Raw genomic sequence first — 26022 nt, 5'->3', positions numbered from 1 at the left:
ATAAGCCCATATTGTATTTTATAATGCTTTGTTAATGACAAAAGTACGACTTGAAAAACCTCCATTGCCACTCAAGTTTACAAGGTCTATCTCATTATACTCATGCAAAACTAGTGATTTCAACAAGATTACATGGATGTAATAGAGACTGTTGTGACCTTATAACTGAATTAAGAATTAAACCCTAATACATCACTCCTGTCAAGCCAAATCCTAGGCCCAGCAAATGGGCAGACTGAAATATGACAGAGACTGAAGTAAAACCTTCTGCCGTCTTTCACCCAGCCTCTGCCCCCAATGTACCATCTCAGAATTCAGTGGGAAAAAAGCTTTCAATTCACCTTGGGCAGGAGCCTCTACAGCCAAAGAATGCACAACGGTCCAGTTCTACCCCGCAGTGACAACAAACCAACGTTCATTATTTCTCTTTTGAAGATTGAATTTCACTAAGTATGCTTATGTCCATCTACACTATAAAAATACTCCTAAAAGTATTGACAGAGTTTGGAATTTTTTTCAAGTCAAAAAACTGAAAACTTCCCACTTTCCAACACTGCAGATTCCAGACTTGCCCCTCATATTATTAAACCTGATGAGTGTGTCGCAAACAAGTTTCAACAGCACAAAATATCAGGCTAGAACCAGCGAGGAGAGGAAAAGGAGGAATCAGACCACAGTCTTCCTCTCACATACCAACTAGCAATGAAGATTTTGCAAGTAGCACTTAGCTGACGCATTTGATGATAACAGGAGGCAGAACAGACTCCAGCTCACTCTCCTATGTCAATATTAGTTCTGCAGTGTTCGTAAGGGTAAAGTATTTCGCCTGTAAAGTAAGCCCATTGTCCAGGAAGCAGACGAGTTGAGCACCACTATACCAATACAACACCCCATTTGTTGCAAACAGTTGTATACTACATAACACAATTCGGTTAATTGTTCTGTTGCCAGGTAATGCAACTAACTTAAGCGAATGGTGATGACATGTTACAGGTAAATTTCAGTCATATCAGGACCTCATAGGGCAATGCAGTTTCTCCTCCTAATTTGGATGTAATCACAAGCAATAACACTGAAACCACACTCTTGATCATGTTTGACGTTTCACTAGTTCTGTCCCACTGCTAAAAGAATTCTGTGATGCAATGTTACTGCAGAGTCAGAACCTGCAGCGTATAGACCACCGGAGACGAAATAGCAAGCTGCCAGGTAGTCAGGTTTCAGGGAGTCACCACTGAACCCAAGCTGGAGTAATAGCACAACAGTACCGGGGCCGGGAGAGGGGACGTATAACAAAGCCGTATGCATCTTTTACAGGGCACCTTCAGAATTCTAATCTTACATGCACCTTAACTAACCTTTGGGAAGAGACACAGCGACAGGGAAAACAGTTACACCGTGCATTATGTTCTGCATTTATGCTGTCAGTCACAATCTGGAAATACTTCAGCTGAGTAGCAGGCTTGCACTAGTACTCGCGCTGCAAGCATACACAGTTCACATCTTAATTTTCTCACTGACCTTTTCATAACAGGTTGAAGTTAAGATCTTCATCTCACCTACTACTCCAGCACCGAAGCTAGAACAGCTGATGCGTACTTTTGCTACACATTCTCTTTACCCACTGTTGTCTTTAGCACAGTTACTACCTGCTAACCACATCTAACTTTTTGTACAACTTACATCTCTTTTCACCCTTTAGGTAAAAATCCCACCTTACACCAAACAGAGGAAAGTCCATTTTGCAATCCAATGGGTAGCACCAGGACAGAGCTGCAAAAACTCCACTTTGTTCAGAGCATGCATATGCATTGCTTCAGGAACGTGGGCTCTTCACTCATATAGTCACTTCACCGACCGTAAGCATACCCTTCACAGTGTTTAGGAACTGTAACACATCTGAAGCAGTACACACTTCTTATCCCACATCCTCTGTCAATGAGAAGCACTCCTTCCCTTCTCTGCACAGAGGGTACTGCCTCACAATATGCGTATTGTTCAAGATCCAGTAACAGCTTTTCCCATACCAGACAACTACTGCGTAACATTCATCACAACATCTTGTTGCAAAGCACTTACATGCTACTATTGTATGGTCCAATTTGTAATCCTCCCCTATTATGACCATGCTATTAACAACCCTTTTTGCAAGTGTCCTGCAGGAACTTGCAGCATCTTCACAGGAACTAGAAAAATCATTGAGTAACAATATTGTCTCACTCAATCCACATTTAGGTAATAATGTTTTACAGTACATTAAAAATATGCCAGTTGCTTACCCTTCATTTGTGCAAATTCCAGTAATAAGTCTCACAAAAAAAAACAGGAATCCTGACAGTCACATCACAAACCAGCAATTTCTCACTCTGTGTGCCTGTAACACGACAGGTGCCCTGTGTTCAGACAAATAAGGCTGATCTGATGATTGCATTCACAGCTGTAAATCATCATTACTCGTTTTACTCCTTTTCAATATACAATCTTTTGCAGCTGTTACAAGGGTGTCAGGTGCATGCTCTATTGAATAGAGAGCTTGTAGGTTGGCTTACTCTCAAACCTGCATGTAAGAACCAAGAAATTCTGCTACAGACATACTTAGCGTACCCTTTTCCTAACTTCAGCGTACAAACAAACTTATAAACCACAAATGTTCATGCGTTATTTCCCTTAAGTAAAGTTACTGCGAGATGCTATCCTCTTACAGCACATGAATCCTCACACTTCACAGATTTCACCTCTACAGACGTAACAAAAAAAGGCCCATTAAGTTTATTACATTTTTTCAGAAACAAACTGAAAATTCTCTGGTTAGGAGCAGTCTAAATGGATTTTGACTTCAAAAAAGAAACTACTCTTCCTTTTCTTGTTGTAGCAAGCGAGGATGTTACTCTAGGGCAGAGGGTTTCCAAAAAGAGCTGCAGCACCTTACACGTTTATAGCGCTCTCAACGAAGAAACGGTTCAAGGGGCTGTATCGCAGAGATATCACACGTTAGATAGGTTTTCACGCGAAGAGAGAATCAAAGCGACTTTTACGCTAAGGCATTACCGGGATTATTAGTATTCGGGAACCGCACGCCAGAAGTTGGCAACCCGCGCCTGCCCTGAGGCGCAGGATCCGTAGGGGTCTGGCTGCGGGGGACGCCGCCGACAAGCTCCCAGGGCCCCCCGCAGCCCCCTCAGGCCCTCTCTCTCCTCTGAGGGAGCAACGCCACACCGGCGCGCGCCGAGGCGGCCGCGTGCCCCGCGCCACAAGCGGACGCGGCCCGAAGACCGACATCCTGACTGACCTCGCGTGAGGGTGCTCCGTCCCCGCCGCAGGGCGCCCGAAGACCGCCCCCCCAACACCGGTCCCGCCGCCGGGAAGTTGGCGGGAGGCGGCGCCCGCCGCCAAACTTTCTCCACCGCGTAGGGGCTTCCCCGCGCCCCGTCCGCCAGCGCGGCCCCGGGACCTTGCCGGGCCGCCCTGCCCGCCCCCGCCGCGGCGGCAGGGCGTACGGCGGCACCGGGAGGCGAGGGGGGTGCCCAGCGCCGCACACAGCCGCGCCGGGGCAGAGCACGTACCTGCCGCCCGCGACGCCGGCAGCCGCGCAGCCCCGCTCCGCCGACGGTGCGGCGCGCGCCTCGCGCGGAACCGCTAGCGGCGAGGGGAGGGGGAAGGGGAAAGCCTGCGCGCGGGCCCGCGCGCGCCCGCCCTTCCTCCCGGGTCGCCTAGGAAACAACGGGCCGTCGCTCAGGTCGGTGAGCGGCAGCGCAAGGCGGGGGCGGGGGGGGGCAGCGGTTTAAAGGGGGCGCGCGCGCGTGCTCGCCCCGCGTCACGTGGGCGCCGCCGAGCCAATAGTGGCGGCGGGGGCCGGGCGCTGTAGTACTATGGGCCGGGGAAGGTGAGGCGCGAGAGGGCGGGGAGGGGCGGGGCGGGGCGGCTCCCCCGCCACAGCCACCGCCCCCTCCGCCGGCACGGCCCGGCACGTCACGTCACGGCGGCAGCTGCCGTGTCGCGATCGCCGACCCCCCGCGACAGGGCGGGCAGGTGGGAGCCCCAGGGTGAGGGGCCGCGCGGTGAGGGGGCCCCGGTGCGAGCGGCCGCTGCATCCCGGGGGCGGCGGGGGCCGGTTTCTGTCGGGGCGGCCGCGGCTTTTGACAACGTTATTCTTAAAGTCGTGCCTGTTCTTTTTGTGTGTTTTGTTTTGTTTTTATAGACACCAGGATTACATAACTGCGTGCGGAGAGAGCAGCTGCAAGATTACACGATGCAGATTAGAGATTACGTTGATTCAGCAGATTGTCCTGCGCACGTCTGAGAAAGATTACAGCAGCACAGTTAAGAATACCCCTTTGCTGTGGTAAGCTGTGGTTTACGTGGACAAATTAACTCAATATAAAATTAAATGCAAAAAGGCAGTAAAAAAAAAAACACCCAAGGTTAAGAACGTGCTCTAAATGGACAAAATAATTAAAAAAAGATATTAAAATTCAAGTTTTAACAGTTCTCTCCTGTATGCTGAGCTGCTGTGGAATAGCTGGCATGGCAAGAATCAGGTATTCCTGTCTGGGTGATGTTTAGCTTAAAAAATCAAAATCGGTACTATGCAGGCTAGTTACATTAGCCTCCTCATTAATACCATGTAAAATTAAGTATCAAAACTTTTATGATACATATTTTTAGTATCTCAAAATTATTTAAGCTATATTGGTCTATTTTATTAGATGTCCATGTACTAAACTGTCTCCTTGTATGCCAGTTTGTAACACAGATTTTTTGAGTTTAATTTTTGGATCTGAGATTACTGGCATTGGAGAGCTGACGTTCTGATGGACACTATATCTGCCACTGAGATATGAATAAGAATTACCTACTAAAAGTGAGAACCTTTAAGTTGTGCTACATTTCAGTTGATTTCTTAGAGTTTAGGGAGGAAACTTGAGAGCAGAAGTGCCGTAAAAGAAATCAGTAAGCACACAGAATGGAAGAACAGTGTTGTGAGTTTTTTTTTCCAAGATTGCTAGTGATTTTTTAAATTCAGCTGTCTTCTAAAATTTATTCATTCCCTCCACATAAGCACACACAAGCTCAAGCCTGGAATCTGTGTCTCCAAATTACAAATATGTAGTATTACTACAGTAGTTAAGTTTGACAGAAGCCTCAACGGAAATGTAGCTTTGCCAACTTCCGTATTAATATCCCATGCAGTAGAACTGAGGTTTCAGATGGGAATTCGCAGTTGGTTGCAAACTATGTAATTTTAGGAATGGAAAGTTTTCCCTTAAATTTACTGTAATGTCTCAAATTGTGATTTGAACATCATGTCAACAGTTTTACACCAACTGTTTTAGTATATAATTAACTCTGAATATATTTCAGGGGATAAAATCAAAATGTAAACCTAAAATTTTGCTATAGGCATTCCTAAGACAAGAGGACTCAGTCGTTTCTTGTCACTTCAGAAAACTAATGGAAAGAATTTTGAACAACTGTATTCAAAAAATTCACCTGTCAATCACAATCATGTTAAGACTTGTGAGCTATTTGGCATCTGCCTTCACTTCTGTCTTTTGTTAGAGTTCCTTCACAAGGCTATCTCATCTTAAAAGAAACTTTCAGTGTGTAAATTTCCATAACACATTTGTTGTAATACCTCATCTTGAATTCTTCCTTACTGAGATCTCCATTTGTTTCAGGCAGTTTGGTAGATTTTTTCCCGACGCCCGATGATTTTCTGTGCTAAAATCAGTTCTGAGCTTCATATGGTACGAGTAGTAGAAGTTATCACCTAGATAAGAAAAGAAACAGACTCCTTTTAATAAGCCTTAAGGAAAGTTCCTGGATCTTGGAGAAAATAAGAGGCATAGGCTACTAACTGCTTGACAGATATCAAGGACACATCTCAGAAGGAAATTTATGTTTAATTAGCCTACTAAGCAGAAGTGCAATTTTTAAAATTCTTTCCCTTCATTGTTTTCATAACACAAATATTTGAGCTCAGTATTGGGGCAGAATGAGATTTTACCTCTTTTGGATTTCGAAAAATACATAATGCAGTAAAATCCCATTCTTGGAGACAGCTGTAAGGTGCAACTTAATCTAAATGAACAAACAATGTATATTTGAAATAGCCATGTGACTGAAATGATCTTCTTTAATTTGGGAAGAGTTTATATAGAGATTAATTTTAAGAATGTTTGGATAGCAAAGAACCATAAAACAAAACCCAAATCATTATTCAGTGCTTTCTTTTTATCTGCCTGTGCTCATTAAGACTTCCAGTTATCATCTTTTGGGGATACTGCATCTCATGGATGCTTAGAATAGTTGGCTATTAAAAGTACACAAAAATAAGTAGCAATAAGGATTCTGTTTTAAGTATATGAGGAGTAAAACACACAGGCTCATTTAAAGACAAATCTAATGAGTTCAAAAGACTTAGCCAGCTTCCAGTATGGCCAGATATTAGCACATATTTTCACTGAAGAGCTGAACCCATTGCAGTTTTGTGCCTGAGTGCTCAATTTGTCCAGAAATCTAGTTAACAGTTCCTAAAAAGGAAAAAAATGGTATTCTTTCCCGTAGTGTTTTAGTGCCCAAGAAGGACGAGGATGTGTGAATTTTCTTACGTGGCTCACTTTAATCTGTGGTTTCTCTGCTACAGAATAGTAACCCCGTGTTTCCATCACATTTGCAGTGTTCAGTGTGACACACAACACAGAGCTCATGCTTCGTTCAGCAAAGTGCTTGAACACGGCATGACTTAGTGATTTAGGATCTGGTTAACTCTGATCATGATTTAAATCCTGTCCTAAACTGAAGCCCTCGTTAATGGATTCAGACTACGAGAATAAAAATGCACAGCACTTCCAAATTATTTAGGAGGCTGAAATAGTATCAGTATACACAGACGACCTAACTTTAACGTATAAACTGTAATCTTTCAAATAAGGTGTTGTCATTATTAATATCAGTTTCGATGACAAAGATGTGTGGGAAAGGGTAGAACTGATCTAAAGTTTTTATTCAAGAAGCTGGCACAGAGCAAAATAGGCTGTATTTTAAATTTTGCATTAAAATACTCTTGATACACGAAGTAATCTTTCATGAACTCCCGAAATGCATGCAAGATAAACATTTGAGCATGTCAGCTTCCTCTAAGGAATTTTCTGCTGGATCATTGGATTTAAGCATCTCCTGAAAAAGTTCAACTTATACCAATAGCAGCACCAGAGAGAGAGTGAGATGCATACTGACAAAAAGATGAAGGCCAGGAGATGCAAGATCTCCTTTCTGAAGTAGCAAAATCAAGTTATTTTGTCTGTTCAAGGACCCATATCCTAATTAAATTTGGAAAAGGAGCTAGTCTGAAATTTAGGTTATACATCCTATTTATATTTCCTGTTATGAGAGCTATTTTTGCGGCACATTCTGAGAAAAGGGAAAGTAAATTTAAAAGGACTGCTTTCTCCAATAAAATACAAATTTAAATCAGATTTTTGACTGCTGCATATTATATTTATACGATGCAATTTACATATACTACATTATGTGAATGTTTTGAATTCAGCAATAAATCGTAGTACTGGTAACCCTCAGAAAATATGCGAGTGCTTTTGTGAGCATAACGGGGTGTTACCCTGTTTGGTACCTGGCCTCTCTATGCATATTTGTCTTTGTTGCAACCTCACCCACAGTGCACTATATGTAAATTTGAAGCCTTTTTAAAAGCACATATAGAATCCAGATCTTGACTGCTAAAAATAACCATCCCAGGATGATTTATTTCTTTTAAAAACAGCATTTTAGTTCTGAAGTGACTCATGTTGGTTTGTTTCTTTGTGCCACATGCTGTGTTAATTGTACTCGGCTGTGTACACAAAGTTGTGTATCTGTGAGACAGCCCAAGAGGACAGCTGTTGGGTAAGGACCTTGCTGTTGCTGCCCCAGCGTCACAGGGAACAGCCATTTCAGATTTTCTTGTATGGACAGGACACTTAATGAGCTAGAGAAGCCATCTGAGGTCCCATGAAAAACAGAACTGTCTGCTTATACAGTAAGTACAACTGCATTATACCTTTTGAAACAGGCCTCTACAGAAAGTTACCTTTCTAATACTAAAAGCTGAAGCTCAGGCAGTTATTTCTGGTACAGTTGGTAATTTATTTTATTTGATCATTTAATGAGAAAAAAATCTTTCTTCCAATATAGGACAGTTTGGTTAAATATTTACTTTCTCTACACTTTAAAGTATAATTAAGAAAAAAAGAGCAAACATTGGAAAGCAAGATCAGTCGTGTTAGGCTTGTTCAGTAATCTATTTGGTATGATAAAACCTCACCATACCTTACAAGAAAACAGAATATAGCTACGCTAGGTTTTTATAGACTTGGCAGAATAAGAGTAGAATAAGAATACAGAGTCTACAGAATAAGTTTTTTTTTAGCAGTCTGCCCAGAGAGGTGGTAGATGCCCCATTCCCTGGAAACATTCAAGGTCAGGTTGGACGGGGCTCTCAGCAACCTGATCTAGTTGAAGATGTGCCTGCATACTGCAGGGGGGCTGGACTAGAGGACCTTTAAAGGTCCTTTCCAACCCAAAATATTTTATGATTCTCTGAATGTCAAGTGAAGATTGGTTTCTGTCCAGGCAGAGAGTTTCTATTCAATATTTTAAAAATAATTGTACAACTCTTGACTTTGCTGAGTTCTGCCAAGTGCACAGCCTTTATTACTAGTTTCACCTCACATCCAGACATGAGAAACACTCAAGTGAAACACACACATTCTCTCTGAGAAATTACAAATTGGGAAGTTGTTGTTTTTGAAATGCAAGAATTCCACCACCAAGATCTTACCTGACTGAATAATTATCCATCTGAGGACTGGCTCAGTTGTATGCACTGACTTTCAAGCTACAAATGTCAGATTAATTTGCTAGCCAGAAGCAGTAATTTAGATTGCCTAAAAGCATCAGGTATTACAACTCTGAATAAGCATGGCAGTTTGAAAAAAGTATTCATTGTATAAACATCCTTTAGTGTGAATTTGGTTTTTGCTCTGTAGTACTGCCCTTAGGAGTTCACTGAACTTGACAGTACACTTAAATGTTTGCCATTAACTGTGAATTAGTGGAACTTACAGATAATACCAGAGTATATTGCTGTCAAAGTACAACACGTGTCTTAACAGCAACACTGAAAGATGCATTCCAATAGCTGTTTCTTCAGGGGAAAAAAAGTCACTGGGATTAAAAATGACATACTCAATTTACATGTTTGTTTTTAGGTGCTGTTTTAGAAGAATAGCCTCTGACCAAGAATAAAAATTGTTTTTGGAATAATATGCGAACAGGTAATTTCTTTCAAGTCTTTACTTGGATATGTATTCATATATAATTAGAATTCATTAAAATTGCATTGATTTTGATAGCTGCCATTGGGATTGTCACAATGGCTCCATAGGGCTGTCTTCACTTACTAGTCAGCAAACTGGAATTGACCAGTCAGTGGTACAGATCCTCTTAAGGAGATGTTTGCTTTGATCAGTCCTAGGATTTCACCGTTCGTGATTAATTAGCAGACGGTCCAAAGTTGCTTATAAGAGAGGAAGCATGCATCAGCCCCTTTATCTTCTGTCAACATTTCCCACTCCTCCCCCTTCTCTTTTTTGTTTTAGCAGACTTCAGAATTCGACAGTGTGTAGTATTTTAGCCTCTGGACTAAGCAAGACAGCTGAGTCAACGTGGATTATCAAAGCAGGCTTGGTTCTTTGAGGGTTAAGGTGGTTTTGAGCCTTTATTTGTTTTTCTTTTGAACAGGTAGGACAAAAGTTTAAATTCGAACAGACAAGATAGTTTGGGGACAGGTTTTTGTGCATGTCCTTAAAAAGAACAATTGAGAATCAGTGTATTTAGAGGCTGGTATTACCTCTGGCAGTTTTAAGTATTCATCGTCTAGTGTTAGTGTCTTTGCTTCTCCTCCTAGCAAAACCTGACTTTTTTAAAAAGTAACTTTTGTTTCCTACTTCTCTTTATTTAATCTCTCACATAGAAGGATATATCAAAATACATATATATATATTATGTAGAACATATGTTGATAGAATTTGTACAGTTGTATGAATTGAAAAGCTAAATTTTTGTAGTTTCTTTTAATTGCCCATCATCACTGGACTTGTTAAACTTTCCTATCTTGATTATGGTAGTCTGAATGTAGTATACATTTGACTTTCAAAGCATACAATTTGCATTTTTAGATTAATATAATGTATTGACTTACCTCATGAAAAATCATAACACATTCACCGATGCTAATGTAATTGGGCTTGGGCTTGTATCGAATCCCTTCTGATTCTTCAGTATACTCTTTTGCATCATTGACTGTGAATTTAAAGGAATAAACTGTAGTTTTCATACTGTCCTGTCTATAAATACAGAGCAGTAGCTTTTGAATTTGATCCAAACTACTGCATTTCAGTAAAGTGGGTATGGAGTACAATAGTACATACTTTTGTATTGCAGCAAAACCCACTACTACTAGTAATTAATAATATTTTTTTTCGTGTTAGAGCATCCTGAATTTTCTTTAATTCTCTCATCTACTTTATACTGTATTACTCTGGTACTTTCAATAAGTAGCAGCAGCGTATTAATACCCAAAATAGAATTAATAAAAAGCACAACTGGATGGAAAACGGGGAACCTGATCTACATGGTCATAGAGGTTTCTTCAAATATCTTACTACTGGAAAAATTAAAGTTACCATTTTTCCCTTAGCACTGGAAAGAAGTCTAGCTCTAAAAAGAAACAGCCTATAGAGAAATTGTAATTACAATCAAAAAGGTTTCAAAGGCTTCCTAGGCACTTTGTTCTCTCTCTCCACCTCTCTCACTTTCCTCTAATAGGCCTAAGACAGAGTGCCTGAGGTATTTTGCCAGAACAGAAATGTCTAGTTGGGCTGCAGAGCTGGTCCTTAATACACAGATCATACCATAACAGTGACAGAATCATTCTCCCAAATGTTCTGAGACCTGAATGACTTGAGGCATTTAGTTTTCTTCAGTACTCTACCACTACGCCAGTGTGACAGGCCTGTTTCTGCATAAAGAAATAGAACCATAAGGCAAGATTTTAGGGAGGTTAACAAGTTCTCAGTAATTCTCATGAGAATTTCTTTGAAGGCTTTCCACAAGCTGTCTAAAGGGATTTTTCTGTGGAACCTATCTTCTATCATCTCGCTTTTCCATCTGGTAGAATTTTAACACCTCTTAACTCCTTTGGATGCTTAATAGAGTTGAGAGAAGGTCAAAGTTGAGAGTTTTGCTTTTTCTCTCTTGATTCTTATAATTGTATAGATATCCTGATACACTGTTCAAATATTCAATATTCTCTCTTCATTTAAAGAAGGATCTAGCCTTCAATTAAATTACACTGTCACAGAAGTTCCACTGTCATATTTGAATAGACTAAAATCAAATAATTTCTAGATCTTGTTTAAAAACCTGCTTGTTTTTTCTTTTCTGTTACCATTTTATTCCTGTAGCAATTATGTATTTTACTACTGCAATTATGCAATTACTCACGCAAAGCAATTTAAAAAGTCTTCTAATAGTAATAGTGAACTTGCAGTAAATGAATTGCCAGTAGACAAGCACAGGAAGCTTCAGAGTTAAAATAAATTTCCATTTGACTTCTAACAAGGTAAGGCAGAACACACGTTTCTGAGCCAATGCGAAAAGGTCAAACATGAACAATCTTTCCAGTCTTACCTCCCTCCCTCCTCCAGCTCCCTAATTTATCTGCACACGTGCAGAAAGGTCCAGTTACCATTTGGATGCTACCACTTTGATAACATGAAACTGAATTCCTCTTGAGCTCTGTGGTATAACTGCCTTCATCTTAAAATAATATAAGGATTTTACTCACACTCCTAAGACAATATGCCTTCATAAAACCAGAAGATTGTATGAAAATACGAGAGAGTGGAATTACTAGAGATGGTTTAGAGGATAGCAGGATGCAGGATGTTTTTGTTGCACAGCATTAGAAGTAGCTAAGGTTTTCTGATACTCTTAGAAAAGTCAAGTTTATTTTATATACAAAGCTGTAGAAGCTCCCTCTAGGAGCAGAATGTCTTATGGCCACACTTCTCACTTGTTTCTGCAGGAATACAGAGGGACCCTAACACTTTTTCCTGAAGGACGAATAAGAAAATTAAAATCTTGATTCCTTTTAAATAATATTTTGTATAGAACATGTCTTCTATACGCAAATAGTGAGGCAGCAGAATTCTTATTTTCAGAACTTCTAGGAGAAATAACAGCAAAAACAAAACCTAAAGTGTGAGGTAACACGATTCTCACACTTGTGATGTCAGAAGACTGCTTGATTTTTCTTTTGATTGAGATATGGTGGTTTCATAAGATTGAAGAAATATATAAAAATATATATGCATTGTTTAAAACACTAACAATTCATGTAAGAAGCCTACGGAAATGACATTGTAACAGGCAGTCTTCTAGGTAAGCGACACTTCTTAGGCTAGCTCCTGCATTGGTTGTTAGAAACTGGGGTGGGAAAACCTGGTGGTGTCCAACTGTGCTATGATTCAGCTCTTAATACAGCCTGAAGCAGTCTCAGAATGTCCTGGTCCACACCTGAGACTATTCTGGGTTTATCTGTACTGACTCAGGTTCTCTCACAGAAGCTAGTTAAGCTGAAGATAGTTGTGCCACCGGAACAGGACAAACCAGACTTCATGTAGGTCATCATGTGAATCACTATACTCAGTACAGTTTGTGGTCATGAAAGGCAAATGAAGTAACGGAGAACTTGAAAGTTGCTCTCACTACAAGAGAATTTTTGCATTTTTTTATATGATTTAGGTGCTTTATGTCTGATATGGTGATAAATTTGTGATCTTTTTGCATGTTGTTACATGATACAATTCTGCCAGATAGATAGTGCTATACGTTGCTGGCCTCTAACTCAAGACTGAGACCTTATTTGTTCATAGTGTGGTTTTGTTTGTGTGTAGTAGTGTGTTTTGGTGCTGTTTTTTTTTTGTCGTTTTTTAAGGAAGCCACCCCCACTCCCCAAAAGTATAAATAAGGTCTCCTTTTACTGATTAAAAATACAGAAGTCTCTATTTTTCTCTGTGTTTCTTTTGGTCTTATTTTCAAGATCATGAAGAACTCTGTGGCACCAGTTATGGATCTTTTTGTCTAAATGGAGGGATTTGTTATATGATTCCTACTGTACCCAGTCCATTCTGCAGGTCAGTGAAACTGAAGTTTTGTTTGCTGAAGTATTGGACAGTAGCTGTCTGAAGACTATTTCTCCATTTCGCTTCTTTAAGAAATTACTATTAAAACATTATATAAAAGACAATAATTATTACCTATGCCTGTTCCAAATTCAGTAATTCATGCTCAGATTGCTTATCTAGCTTGCAGGGTCATGACAATATGAGGAAAATAAACGTGTATACTTGGTGAATGCTTGTTTGACAGGTGCAACAGTATTCAGTTACGTATGCATTCAGGATGATATCTATATTTAGAGCCATATTTCCTCCTCTCATTACAATACAGACAGGAACAAAATACCCTTTACCTCATGGAGTATAGACTGTAGGAAAGGCATTCAGAAAAGCAAAGAGCATTCTCAGTTTTTTTCCAGATGAATTATATTGCAAAAATTCTTATAACATAAAATGGCCTGACCTGAACAAAACGAGGAGGTGCAAAAAAGAATATAATCTTTTAAGGAGAAAAAAGAACATAATTCAAGACTTACTATGTTCTCTCAGTCCCACTGAAGTACTCAAAGGGCAGCTTTACAGTGACAGCCAAAGACCACTTGATAAAGAAACATCAAGGCAACAAATACAGATACTTCTTACACCATTCATTTATGGAACCATTCTTCTTTTTGAAGCCTGTGTAGCACACTGGAAAAGAAATACTTCCTATTTTTGCATCTGGATACGTTTCCTTTTATTTTCTCATTTATCAAGACATAATTAAAATAAATAAATAAAAATAAAATAAATTAAATTCTATTTTTCATGGTTCTGCATTTACTAATTCCAAGTTATTTTTCATCAAAATAAATTACATTTAATTTAATGGGTTTAGTTAACATAATAATAGGCGTTCAGACACCTATTACATATGCTTAAGGATATTACCTTTTTTTGTTCTGTGGCAAGTTCTGCTCCCTCTTCGGTCTTGAGCTGTAACTACTGATAACTGGATGAAACAGTTGAAAAAGGAAACAAAATATTTTCTAAGATGCCTAATTAAAGTCCTTCTTTTGTTTGGGACAGTTCAGTTTAAACATTTAATCTCAAGCATGTAAACTCATCAGTAGATGAGAAGAGGCAATTTTGTGGTAAATGCTCATAGAACAACAAAGACAGCTTATCACTGTCGTTAAGCATATTGTCCAATGTCATACAATGAATTGGATCCAGAAGTGAGGAAAAAGCTCAGAAGTGCTGTATGATGAGTATTTATTCTAACTGCCAAACCTTGCAGGCTTATGTGATGTAAAATGAATACTACATACACAAAAAGTAAAACATGTTGAAATACTTTTTTTTTTTTAGATGTAATCCCATATTATTGATACTAAAACACTTAAATGAAAAAAGAATGATTAGACTAAACAGCATCAGGTACACAATTCCAAAGCACCCTCTCAGCTATTGCTAGACTGTGTAAAAAGCAAGGTGTATTTGATGCAGTATGTGTAGATATGAAGTAATGAATACTCAGAACAATTCATTCTTCGGGAGTACAAGCTAGTTAGCATAGATAATTTCCACTTTAAAAGGGCTCCAAATGAAGTCATTTTTAATTCAGGTACTAGAAGATTTTATAATCTGCTGAAGCATAAAAGTAACATCTTAAGAGCATTTCTGTTAGGCAATCTTACGGCATTTAAATTATCAAGTATTTTTCTTCTGTATCTAGTGGTTGATTATGAAGTTATATGGGTTTAAATAGAAGCATTCTATTTAAGCATGTCCTCATTCTAAGCATGTTCCTTAATCAGCCAGAGAAGGCTAATTATAGATGAGAAAGGTTTTGTTTACACACAGATATCTTAGTAATCAGCAGCGATGTGAATAGAAACAACATAAAAAATGCATCACTATTCAGCAGAATTCAGAAAAATATTTGGTGCTTTGGAACTTCAAGACTGGCATCATCACAGTTGCGCAAAGTTTCTTTGATGCAGGTTTCTGCCACATCCCACCTAAAGCTTTCACGTGTTCTCAAATGATCATCTCCCACCAACAGAAAAACTGAATCCATTTTAGAGTCAAAGGCGGAATGACTGTTAGTACAGCACTGATTAAAAGGGGGAAATGGAGCAAGAACAGACTATCAAACTGTAAAAATACCTTAAACCACATCTGGCTTGACATGCTACTTATTTACACAAATGTGTTGTGCTAGTTAGTCCAGATTACCTGATGCAACGTCATTGGAAGTAATTTCACAATGTAACTGGGGAAAATTGCGTTATTTCTTTAGAAATGCATATTTTGTAGCATGCTAAAAAATTAAGAGCCACTGTTTTCTTTTGGAATTTCAGTTATTTTTACCATTCAGAAATTGATATATATACAGGGTAGAGCGTTAATAGCAATAAAACATTAGTTGACCTCCCCTCACCTGTGCAACATTAGCAGATTTTAAATACAGCTGATGTGTGTCAAAACATGAAGTTGCTCAGCTGCCATCTTCCCTCATTCCCTTCCTAACAATGAGTTAATGTTCTCAGCAGCAAAAGGCACACCTGTCACCATAAACAAGATGAGCTTCAAACCCAGGAATGCTCAAATGTACTAAACAAACATGCAGCAGAACGGAGAAGGATGGAAAAGCAGCTGCTTCAGGTGTATCATAAAACATCAGGCTGAAAGCTGTTTGCCTCAGCACCTGATGCGCAGCTGTCCCATAATCATTAATTAATGCATTGCAGAATTAAGTTGAGATTTTGTTCCCTGAGAGAAAGCTCTGGTATTTCCATTTTGTCTTACACGTGGCAGATTTCTGAGAGCTGCCTTTCTGTATTTCAGACAAAATACAGATGGTATAAGACCACACAAACACAGCTCCTCTGCTTCTGAGGGCAGTACACAGAAATCAATAGTGAATGCTCTCCTTCTGGGGAAGGGATGATGTTCTGCAGAGGGCAGTGCCTTCAGGCTAAGTACTGCAAGGGACAGTGGCCTATCTTAGAAATCTCCCTGAAACTCCTGTGGATGGTTAAAGGGTATCTCCACTTTCCCCGTTCCTTTGCTTCTACCCTAATCCAGTCTCTCCTCCACCTTTCCTATACTAATCCAATAAATCCTGTGCAAATTTCTTCTGTCGCTTTCTGAATACCCCATCCTTCTCCGGCTCTTCCTCTGAGATGGGTCCTTCATTCACTTTCTCAAATGTCCCCATGAGTGATATACCCGCTGTGCCATAAGCTTCAGAACATACACACTGCGAGTTGCCAGTGAAGGGCTTCCCACTCATCTGGGCTTTTCTTCGTTCTCTGCCTCCAGAACTGTACTTTTGCATACCCTGGGCTCTTCTGAAAAAAAAGTGTCTAATTAGTATTTTTCAATTCTGTTTTTGGCTTGAAAAGTAGGAAAAAAAGTTAGAATACACACCGGAAGTATAGCCAAAAAAAAGTCAATAATTAAGATTTCTTTTTAATGGTACATAAAATAAAAATGCAACATTATCTTATGTGCTTGAAAACTATTAGTGATCAGAATTAATACCACTGCCAGATACGGTAAAGTTTGCCATATAAACCCATAGCTAAGGGAGTTCGAGGGAAAAATAACCCGTTCTTTCAACTTCTCTCCAGTAGTCGCATGACTTTTATTTTACTCTCTATGTATATGAATACAGCTTCAGAGTAACAGTTTTGAAGCTCCTCTGAACACAAAACTTTTTTAAAAGCTGCGTAGGGCTTCCAATTAACTTTGCCATTGCTTATTCACTTTGGCTTTAAATTCTTTTTCATACTTATTAGGTGCCCTTACAGTGTATGGATTAGGACAACTTTTAGGAGCCTGCTACAGACTGAAGATTATGGTGGTTTTGAAGCTATCAGCTATGTAATCTGAATTGCATTGACAAGCAGATAACATTTCAGCTGTCTTTTTCTGCTTAGAGCTTTGTATTTGCATGCAAGTAACTTTTATACCGAGAAGCATCCAGGTGTTTCCCAACTAAAGGAAAAAAAAGTCAGGACTTTTATAGTACAATACTAGGCAATGGGAATCTGTGTGCATGTTTGACTCAAATCCTACTTCTGTTTTTAAAGTCTGTCAGATACTTGCTTATGATGCCCACCTTAGAGTCTGGAAGAGAAAGAAATCTTACCTTCTTGCCTAAATCAGACAGGCAGTAGATCATTTGCATTCTCATTAACTGCATCTGCAAATGAGACAGCAGTAATGCCTTGTGTTATTGGAGGGCTGTTGTGCTTATGTTTCAGTTACTGATCACATTCTAAAGAATCAATATAATTGAAGATCTGCTGGTCATGTCCCGACATCTTATCCAATGCAGTCTACTTCCTTCCACCTTGTATTGATGGTGATATTGGTCATTTTTATTAATATCCTGCGTTGAAAGATTCTGTGGATTTCTTTATGTATATTATGTTAGTGGTTTGTCTCCAGCACAGCTCCCCTAGTAACTTTGTCTACAACAGTTAAGGCTGGCTCATCCCAGCTGACAAGAGGTGTGGGCGTGTGTGCATGTGTGTGCAGGCATCTAGGAAAGCAGCAATCTGGATGCTAACTGAAAATGGGAGTTTCTAGTCTCACAGCTTTTCCTCAGACATTTGAAGGTTGTTGTCTTTTAACTCTGATTGAATTAGAAATTCTAATTTCTTAGAGGAGGAAAGACCTTTTTTCCATTTTAAAAATCAATTTTGGAATGCCACATAGTAGGACCATTTAAAGCCAACAGACAGCGTGTGCTGAAACAGCAGGCTCACGGCATGCAGATGATGTTGTGCAACAGCAACACCTGGCCCAGTGACCACAAGATTTAATTACTGGCCCAGTGACCACAAGACTTAATTAGTGTAACTCCCTCTTACCTAGCCTAGAAGCAGGCTTCTCTGTCTTTTGCACTCATTCATTGAAGTGCAGAAGCACAGTTCCCTGCCATACGAACAACTGCCAGTACGTCATGCCTAACTTGTGCTCTGCTTTTCTCCATCCTTTATAAACAAGGCAAACTATGAGTTGCTACTGACTTTTAGGGCTGCATATAGTAAGACCGACTACCTCCAGGAGACACTATGTAGATACCATCAGTCTGCATTATGTTCACGGCCCACATGCTTGTTTTCTGTCTTGCTTGCAGTCACTGTGTGTGTAACTCCACTGAAATTATAAGAGCTCTGCTAATGCAACAGGATAAGCAGATCTTCTGAGTGAGTTCCACTGCTAATTACCGAAGTCTGCTTAGTTTCTTTCCGACCAATTTTAGGAAAGGACTTAGAGTAGAAACTTTTCCCTCTCTTGGTTGTCTTAAAGCATCAGTTGCTTCTATATTTAACATAGTCCTTCACCGGTTTGTACATCAGACTTCACAAAAGCTTGTGCTGGCCAATATTTGAACATCTGGATTTTCAGAAATGCCCTAGCTATAGCAGAGCCTGTTAGTAGGGTCACATTAGCTATAATATTGTTTATTTAAACATAACCAAGAGATATCTCATCTCAGTTTTCCTGTTTCTGTGAAAACCTCTGCCATTTTTAGGTTATATTATATGACAGTATTTTCCACTTTTCCACATTCCATTGAATCACTTTCAGCAAGTGTGTCAACAGGTCAGCCTAGAGAAAGTGGATGGGTAGCTTCGTAATCCCTAATCCACTGCACACAGTTAAACAGATACTATCAAACTGGCAAGTCATGGAAAATGTGTTTCTGAAACTTGGTTTTCTTACATCCAGGAAGAATTATTAGGTTCAGCATTCTATATGCAACTCCCTTCAGCTAGGAGGACTGTCTTGTCTTCCTCCTGCTTAATTTTTCTCTTTAGGCCTCTGATTTACTCCCTTTATACCCATTCTCTAGAACTTTTCCATGAACCTTAATTTGATGCCAAAACCTATTTATTTTTTCTTGCTGTATCATTTTAGCTTTGCATTATTCTCCAGTTTTCATTGGTATTCAAGAATACTTCTATGAATGTTATATTCCATTTTCTATCCCTGTTACTCTATTCAGCTCTCCAAAGCATTTCTCCCTCACCTGCTAGAGAACAATGCCCCACTCAAACTACACTTCTATTCTTAAAGTATTCTACAGTACTTCAGAAATAGGCCACTGAAATGCCACTATACTTACAGTAAATATCTGGAACATTATCTCAAGCAATCAGAGCAGTCTGCTTACCCTTCCTTCTCCCAGCAGTCCAACATAGTAACTTTGAAAAGTCTCACATTGTCCTTAGTAAATGGTGGCTGTTTGATCAGTGGCACAGCTTTAATATATGATGATAATTAATTTTTTTCTAGTGTCTAAATCCTCCATTTTATTTCCAAAGGCAAAGAATTAAAGGAAATGGTAGTCATTTCTTTGTGCAATAGTTTAGACCAGCAGTACTGAGACAGTGGTCCATAATCTACGGAAAGCAGTGCTGGAAGCCACATCAAGCATGCATGGTGGTATGCTTGCAGTGATCCATTTGTCTTATTTAGATATGCTAGACATCTTTCTTTTTTGGCAGTTCCTCCCCACTCCGCCTTCTTAGCCCTCATCTGAAATTATACCTTGCAGCTGCCAGTGGCAGTTGAGAACTTCAAGTATGTTACGGAGTTGAGCCCATTTTTCTCAGCTGGAGCCTGAAATTGCTTATGTCACAGATTATTATGACTTCAGTGCCAGAAATAGCAAGAAGGAGCAGGATCGTTAGTAATACAAATAGAGAGAAGCAAATTTACATACATAAAAGATACATGCAGAATGTAGCTACTGAATGAAGTGCTTTCCGTTTTCTGTAATGCAATAAATTCCTTAAGAAAACTTAGCTGAATAAGTGCAAAATTTAAGACAAATGTAAATCAGTTTAGCTTCAACCTATCTATTTTTGACTCAATATGAATTTCTAAGCCATTTATTTTATTTATTTTTAATAAAATATCATACCATTTTACCATGGTAAGATACCATATTCATGCCAATCCTTTCTTCAGAAGTTTTCAGAAGCTCAGTGCATAAAATAAGCACAGTAGAGAAGGTCTCTCCAAGAGAGGGTCATTCACCAAGCATGTAACATATTCTGGCATGAATTATTACACTGCATGAACTACTTTTGCAATTTTAGGTGTACTGTGTCTCAATGAATTCCCATTTCCTTGATCTATTTAGCTGACAGTATTAGCTCTTCAACAAAGAAAGCTAGAAAGTTGCATGAAAAGGGAAAAAGAAAGCATGACTACTGTGTGAGATGAGAACCAGTAGGATGACACAGTTAACACTAAAGAGGGGGATTTAATTGATTAAATCTGCCAGTGGAGGAGGCAAATTTAACTGCAAAGTACACTGTTGTGATGTATATTGCTCATCCAAAGACTCTATTAAGAAAGATATCGTTTAATATATAAAATCGGTATGGATCAGAATATAAGCTTGGTGCCCCACACACCGTCTTTTTTTTTTCCAGAAATACGTGAGTGGCAATTCCAAAAGAAAACTTGCTGTGAAGCAAATATAAACCTTAAATTATGCCATAACAAGTTCTCTCCCCACTTAAGACCAAAAGAAGCCTTTGTGCTTTTCATATTAGATGACAAGTTACCATCTAATCCAAATAAAACTTGGTTTCCCAGGTGTATTGAGAATTACACAGGAGCCCGCTGCGAGGAAGTTTTGCTGCCCAGCATCAAGTCCCAAACAAAAGGTGACCTGTTTGCAGCTTTCTTGGCCTCGCTTCTTCTTCTAGGAGTCCTTGTAATTGGAGCATTCTACTTCCTTTGCAGGTAAAAGTGCTTCAGAGTGCTGAAGCTATTTAATCAAGGAGAAATTTCTTCTGGTAATCATGTACTAATTATTTGAATGTAGAAGTATGTAATGAATTATCCATAAGGTTTGTATGGTTATTCAGCATAATTAATGTGGATGTCTCTACTTGATGCTTGTAATATTTTTCTTCCTGGCTTGTAGTTTTCTCAAAGTCTTTTCTAAGCTATTACTTATAGTTGCTTTCTAAAAAATACATGTAGTACACCCATTTCTGAGAGATTTTACAGTCTACCTAGAGTTAGTGCTAACATTTTAAAACATTAGTCAACCCTATGTTGTCCAAAGATGGAGAAGTAGAAGTAAATTACCAAAGTGCTTAGGGATCAGAAACTGTTCTACCACGTTGAATTGGCAGCTAAATGAACTGGTGCCATTAGCTCCCAATTCCTTTACATTCCTGGTTTAAAATGGAAAGCTAAGGAAAGAATCAAATTCAAGAATAATCCCAGTTAAATGTTTTTAAACTAACCTGGAACAAATCAGAGGGCTAGCTCATTTATCCAGGATGATCCATGTTTGAGGAGCACGAAAATGTCAGGTGCTGCAGGTTTGGTTTTAGTAGCATTTTAGGCATATTAAGACTCCAAATGAAAACACGTAAGCAGTTACTGGGATTAAGTCAACCAGTGTAGTTGGTGCTGTAACACCAAATACATACATCAGTACACTTACACCAAACCCAAACTTACTGTCTTCACTTAGGTGCATTTGTGTACACAAGTCAACCTCTTACGTCCTCTCTTGTTTTTAGAGTACAGCGCTTTTTGTAAGAGCTCCTTTTGTCATATACTGTTAATATGTACTTATGGCTTTACTTGCAGTCTCTTCCTATGACTCCTATGCTGCATTTCTCCTTGGTTATGATAACCTGAGGTTCTTGCAGTTCTGTTCTTTGCTCTCCCACAATCACGTTGCCAAATCAACCTCTCTGATCAGTGCCTTTCAATGAGTGACCTTTGGAATAGCTGGTCTAGTTTTACCTCAGCTGCTGTCATGGAAACCCATTGAATGCCAGTTTTTCCCATAGCTGAATGTATTTAGAAGAGAGAGAGCATTTGGTAAAACAGAGTTTGTATCAAAAAAACCCACCTTGTTGTAGAGGATACCCCCACCTTAGTCATTTTAGTTAAATTAATCCTGTCTTAGCAGTGGAACACCACAGCAGTTGTTCACTAAACATTTGCAGATTACTATAAAGTTATTACAATAGAATACAACTTTAACTAACTACAGAAAAATTAATTCAAGTCTCATAGAGGTACACAGAATATTTTTTTATAAGTAGAGCCTGTCTCAGAGAAGAGAAAAGAAGCGTTCAGAGAGCAGAGAATTCAGAGAGTAATCTGTTAAAAGATCCCTTTCCTCTTGCATACAGTAAAATTAGGGGAAGGCTGGAGACACAATCTACAGAGTTTTATGGGCACAGAGCCTTGCTTTACACAGAACAGCTTAGAGTAACAGCAATGACAGGTCTGTGCAAGTCTTCTATTAGACAGCTGGAAGATGAACCTCAACTACTCTATCTCTTTATAGGGAATCAATTTACTCAAGCTTTACCTAACTGGCAGAACAAGCAGTAGGAGCTCTTACTAGAAAATTGACGAGGGCAGCAACTCAGTCTTAACATACTTGCCCTTGAACCTCTCTTAGATATACCAGACTAGCTTGGGAAATCTCATAAAATCACGATCAACTTCTTCAGTATAAAGAAAAGAAGGTAACTGGCTAAAAATTGTGTCTTACCTTTACGCTTCAGAGGCTGATGTGGCACAATCTTCTTCTGCTAGAGAACTCATCTATAAAGGAAACATTTTACATCTAAAAGTCCTTATCTCTTGTCTAAAGTGACCAACATATAAGAGGAATCTCAAGTGGATACTTTAATCTACTCCCCTCTTTCCAGCTGTATAAACAAGCATTACTGCTAGCAGCTGTCATTAATACTATTTTTTTTTTCCCCCCCAAATTTGATCTACCACCTAGATCATAACATTCTGGAAGAGGGTGGAAGTGAGGCTTGTAAGGGTTAGCTGAGAGTCTGTGTCTTCCTTGACTTGTTCTCTTGACAGGATAAACTAAATTTAAAATGTTAAGCAAAATGTTGTGCTATCAAGTTTCCACTATTACACTTTATTAATAAATATGTTTGATCCAGAATCAGAAAGCAAAGAGTTTTTTCATCTGTGTTGTGTATTAGTAAGCATTTCTGTGGCTCTTTCAGCAGAGGATTGTAGTGCAGTTTTAGTGTAAAGAGTAATGCAATCTGGAGGGATGCAGAAGGCAAGATATTAATTGCAATTTAGGATACAGAAACTAAATTATACATTATTAAAAAAAATTATACATCAAATCTTTTAGAATTTAGGAAATCAGTGCTGTTTTCTTGTCCCTGTCATCACTTGTACCCCGCTTCCTTTCCAAGTTTTCTTCCTCTCAGGCTGCTTGGGGCAGATTTCAGGACCAGGCATGTCCAAGTGCATTTAATGCTCCCTACCAACAAATCCATTCAGCGTACAAGGGTGGAGAGAAAGGACTTCATTGCTCTGCTTATAAAACCAAATCATAAATAACGCTGAAAGTAACACATGAAAGAAAAGGGCTACATAGGAAAAGCTCTGGGTAAACAGTGGGAAATAATTCTCCCTTTATATTTAGCTGAGTCATCACATTTTTAGCAGCTGAGGATTTATTTTTTCCAATCTGCTGTTAAGCTGATTTCGTGCTGTATCTGATTAAGCACTAGGATTCACCAAGATGGCAGGCTTTGGGAAAGCAAACCTACAAGGAGAAGAAAGAGAGAGAAACAAAGATAATGAAGAAACACACAGAAATGGCTGTGAAATGGCTAGAGAGTGAGAATGATGAATAGTAGAACAAAATGAAAATAGAGGAAAGGAACTGAAGATCTGAGTGAAAGGAACAGCGGAGAACGGAGGGAGGGAAGAAGGAGAGGTGGTCAAGGACTGCTGATAAAAAAAAAAGCAGCTTAGAACTGAAAAAGATAAACGGTAGTCTAGGGTTAAACCTTCCACTATTGCTGGAACCTGCTGAAGGAAAGGCTGCCGTAGAGCTATGCTAGTGACTCTCAGGTTGGTAGCATATAATTATTTAGGTAGTAAAGTGAGTAGCTTTGCTTTACTTTCTCAAAAAGCGATGAGGACTGTTGTTGCAAAGAAAAGACTATGCTTTTATGTTTTTTTCAAAGATAAGTCTTGTAATACAATTTCATATTATGTTGTAGGAATTCATAGGAACAGTACTGTCCCCACTCAAAATTAATGTGAAAACCAGTTCAATACATTAGCTTCCTGTGCTATTTTATCGAGTTTTCTCCAGGAATGTGTTGTTTCATAGGCAATAAACCTTGCTTCTCTGTCAAAGGGGGACTCACAATCTTTAAAGAGCATGCTCAATTCTGTTTGCTACATTCCTGTAAAAGCTCAGCACATAAAACTATTGCTATTCTAACTTGGGATTGACTACAAGATATGGCATCATGCCAACAATTATATTTTAGCAAAGATAATAAAACATTTACATTGTGAATGTGAAACTTATACATATGTGTATGTATATATATATATATATATAAAATCAGAACTGGCTCTATGAGAGTGCTTTGCTATTTCACAATGAAAAACTGTCTTGGATTGGAGTAGGCTTCTGTGGGGCTTTAAGCCCAGGAGCTGCATAACCTGTTAGCAAAGCAGAGTGTATGGAGGTGGAGCACATCCAAACCTAGCCGCTAACTGTCTTGAAACAAACACACACACACTCCGCCAACAAATGGTACTCGTAAAGCCCATTGTTTTGACCTGGGGAAAGCAGAGAAGTACACAAAAATCCTTGTTATTACATTGCTACTGATGTAACAAATGGCATAGCTTCCTACAAGCAATTTACCTGTCAGCACACGTCCATCTGGCCTTCTTTCTCCAGAAACACATTGCACAAGGGTTACTGGAAGAAGAATAATAAAGGCAGCTGATTAGTATAGATTCTACATAAGCCAACTTTTATTGAAAAACAGTAGAGAGGCTTAAATGCCACACACGGAGCTTAGAGGAATAGAGAAGACCCTAGGGAAAATGGAAATAAATCTGCAATTCATTTCTATACTTTTTATAAATCCATGTTGAAATGCCAAATTACCTGTAAGATATACACTGAAGAACTGGAACTCATCCAGCCAAAACAGGGCCTAGGAATAAAGCCATTTAAGCTGTCCAAGACAACAGACTTTGTGGAGGAGTTGTATCACCACGGGACACAAACTGGACAGAAAGGAGAATAGCTCATGACTCTTTCAAGAGAGCAGATGTCTAATTACTATTAAAAGAAAGGGAAGGAGACAGCAAGATATCAGCTCTATTTAAAAGATTTTTTTGTTTTCAAGAAAGCATGGAAAATATCACATTATTGATATTTCACTTCCAATATCAGTTAACAATAAATTAAATAATTCTGTGGTATCTACTAATTGCTTGAATAAAGACCTGAGAAATCAGACAAACAGTAACAAAAACTTCAGGAGAGAAGCCATGTAGTTCTGAGTGCTGTTCCTGCCTCTGATCTGTGTTCCTCTCCCTCAAATACATGCTTCTCGAAAATGTTGAGTATTAATCAGAAAGTAATTGCAGAAGATCCATGTCACTTTTTTCAGTGGAAGCATCATTCAGTTAATTTGTCTCTTCTCTGATAACTTTTTTCACCCTGTGTGTGGGTTTTTTTTTTTCCCCTCCCTGTTGTCTCTTTTGTTTCTTATGGTCAGGAAAGCTTCCATTCCAAGGACGAGTTCTTCAGAGTGTGGTGCCAACCTGGTTGAGACTACAAGCAGCAATGGCTGCAACAGTGAGTACAGTTAAAGTTAAATTATTTGACTCCATAAGGAAGGCAGGGGATGAAGTTTTCTTTAAGTAAAAGTATGTGTTTTGCTTATTTTTCAGAAATAACAACAGAGTAAAGCATTAG

The 26022-nt window shown here is 39.1% G+C and overlaps 1 protein-coding gene and 2 long non-coding RNA genes across 3 annotated transcripts in view; 1 reads left to right on the top strand and 2 right to left on the bottom strand.

Annotated features, from left to right (window-relative positions):
• Positions 1-15875, bottom strand: part of LOC147527855 (uncharacterized) — a 25997-nt gene extending 10122 nt beyond the window's left edge. Inside the window, exons 1-5 of the long non-coding RNA XR_015222552.1 lie at positions 15670-15875; positions 14175-14235; positions 13781-13934; positions 10262-10362; positions 5636-5770 (exon numbers count right to left, since the gene is read on the bottom strand). This is a non-coding gene — a long non-coding RNA (uncharacterized LOC147527855). The remainder of the gene's footprint in view (positions 1-5635; positions 5771-10261; positions 10363-13780; positions 13935-14174; positions 14236-15669) is intronic.
• Positions 9308-26022, top strand: NRG4 (neuregulin 4). Its single transcript, XM_009990726.2, has 5 exons — positions 9308-9335; positions 13166-13259; positions 20859-21008; positions 25823-25906; positions 25998-26022. Exons 1-5 carry the CDS (start codon positions 9326-9328, stop codon positions 26020-26022), a joined length of 363 nt encoding a protein of 120 aa, XP_009989028.2. The 5' UTR covers positions 9308-9325.
• Positions 16108-25571, bottom strand: LOC147527854 (uncharacterized). The gene is made up of 5 exons (XR_015222551.1): positions 25204-25571; positions 24955-25011; positions 22795-22847; positions 17386-17439; positions 16108-16582 (listed from the first exon to the last, which is right to left on the bottom strand). It is a non-coding gene; the product is annotated as an uncharacterized LOC147527854 (long non-coding RNA).

The sequence above is a fragment of the Tauraco erythrolophus genome, chromosome 14 (genome assembly GCF_009769465.1).
Source record: "Tauraco erythrolophus isolate bTauEry1 chromosome 14, bTauEry1.pri, whole genome shotgun sequence".
Classification (NCBI taxonomy): Eukaryota; Metazoa; Chordata; class Aves; order Musophagiformes; family Musophagidae; genus Tauraco; species Tauraco erythrolophus.
This window is presented reverse-complemented; position numbering and strand designations above follow the sequence as displayed.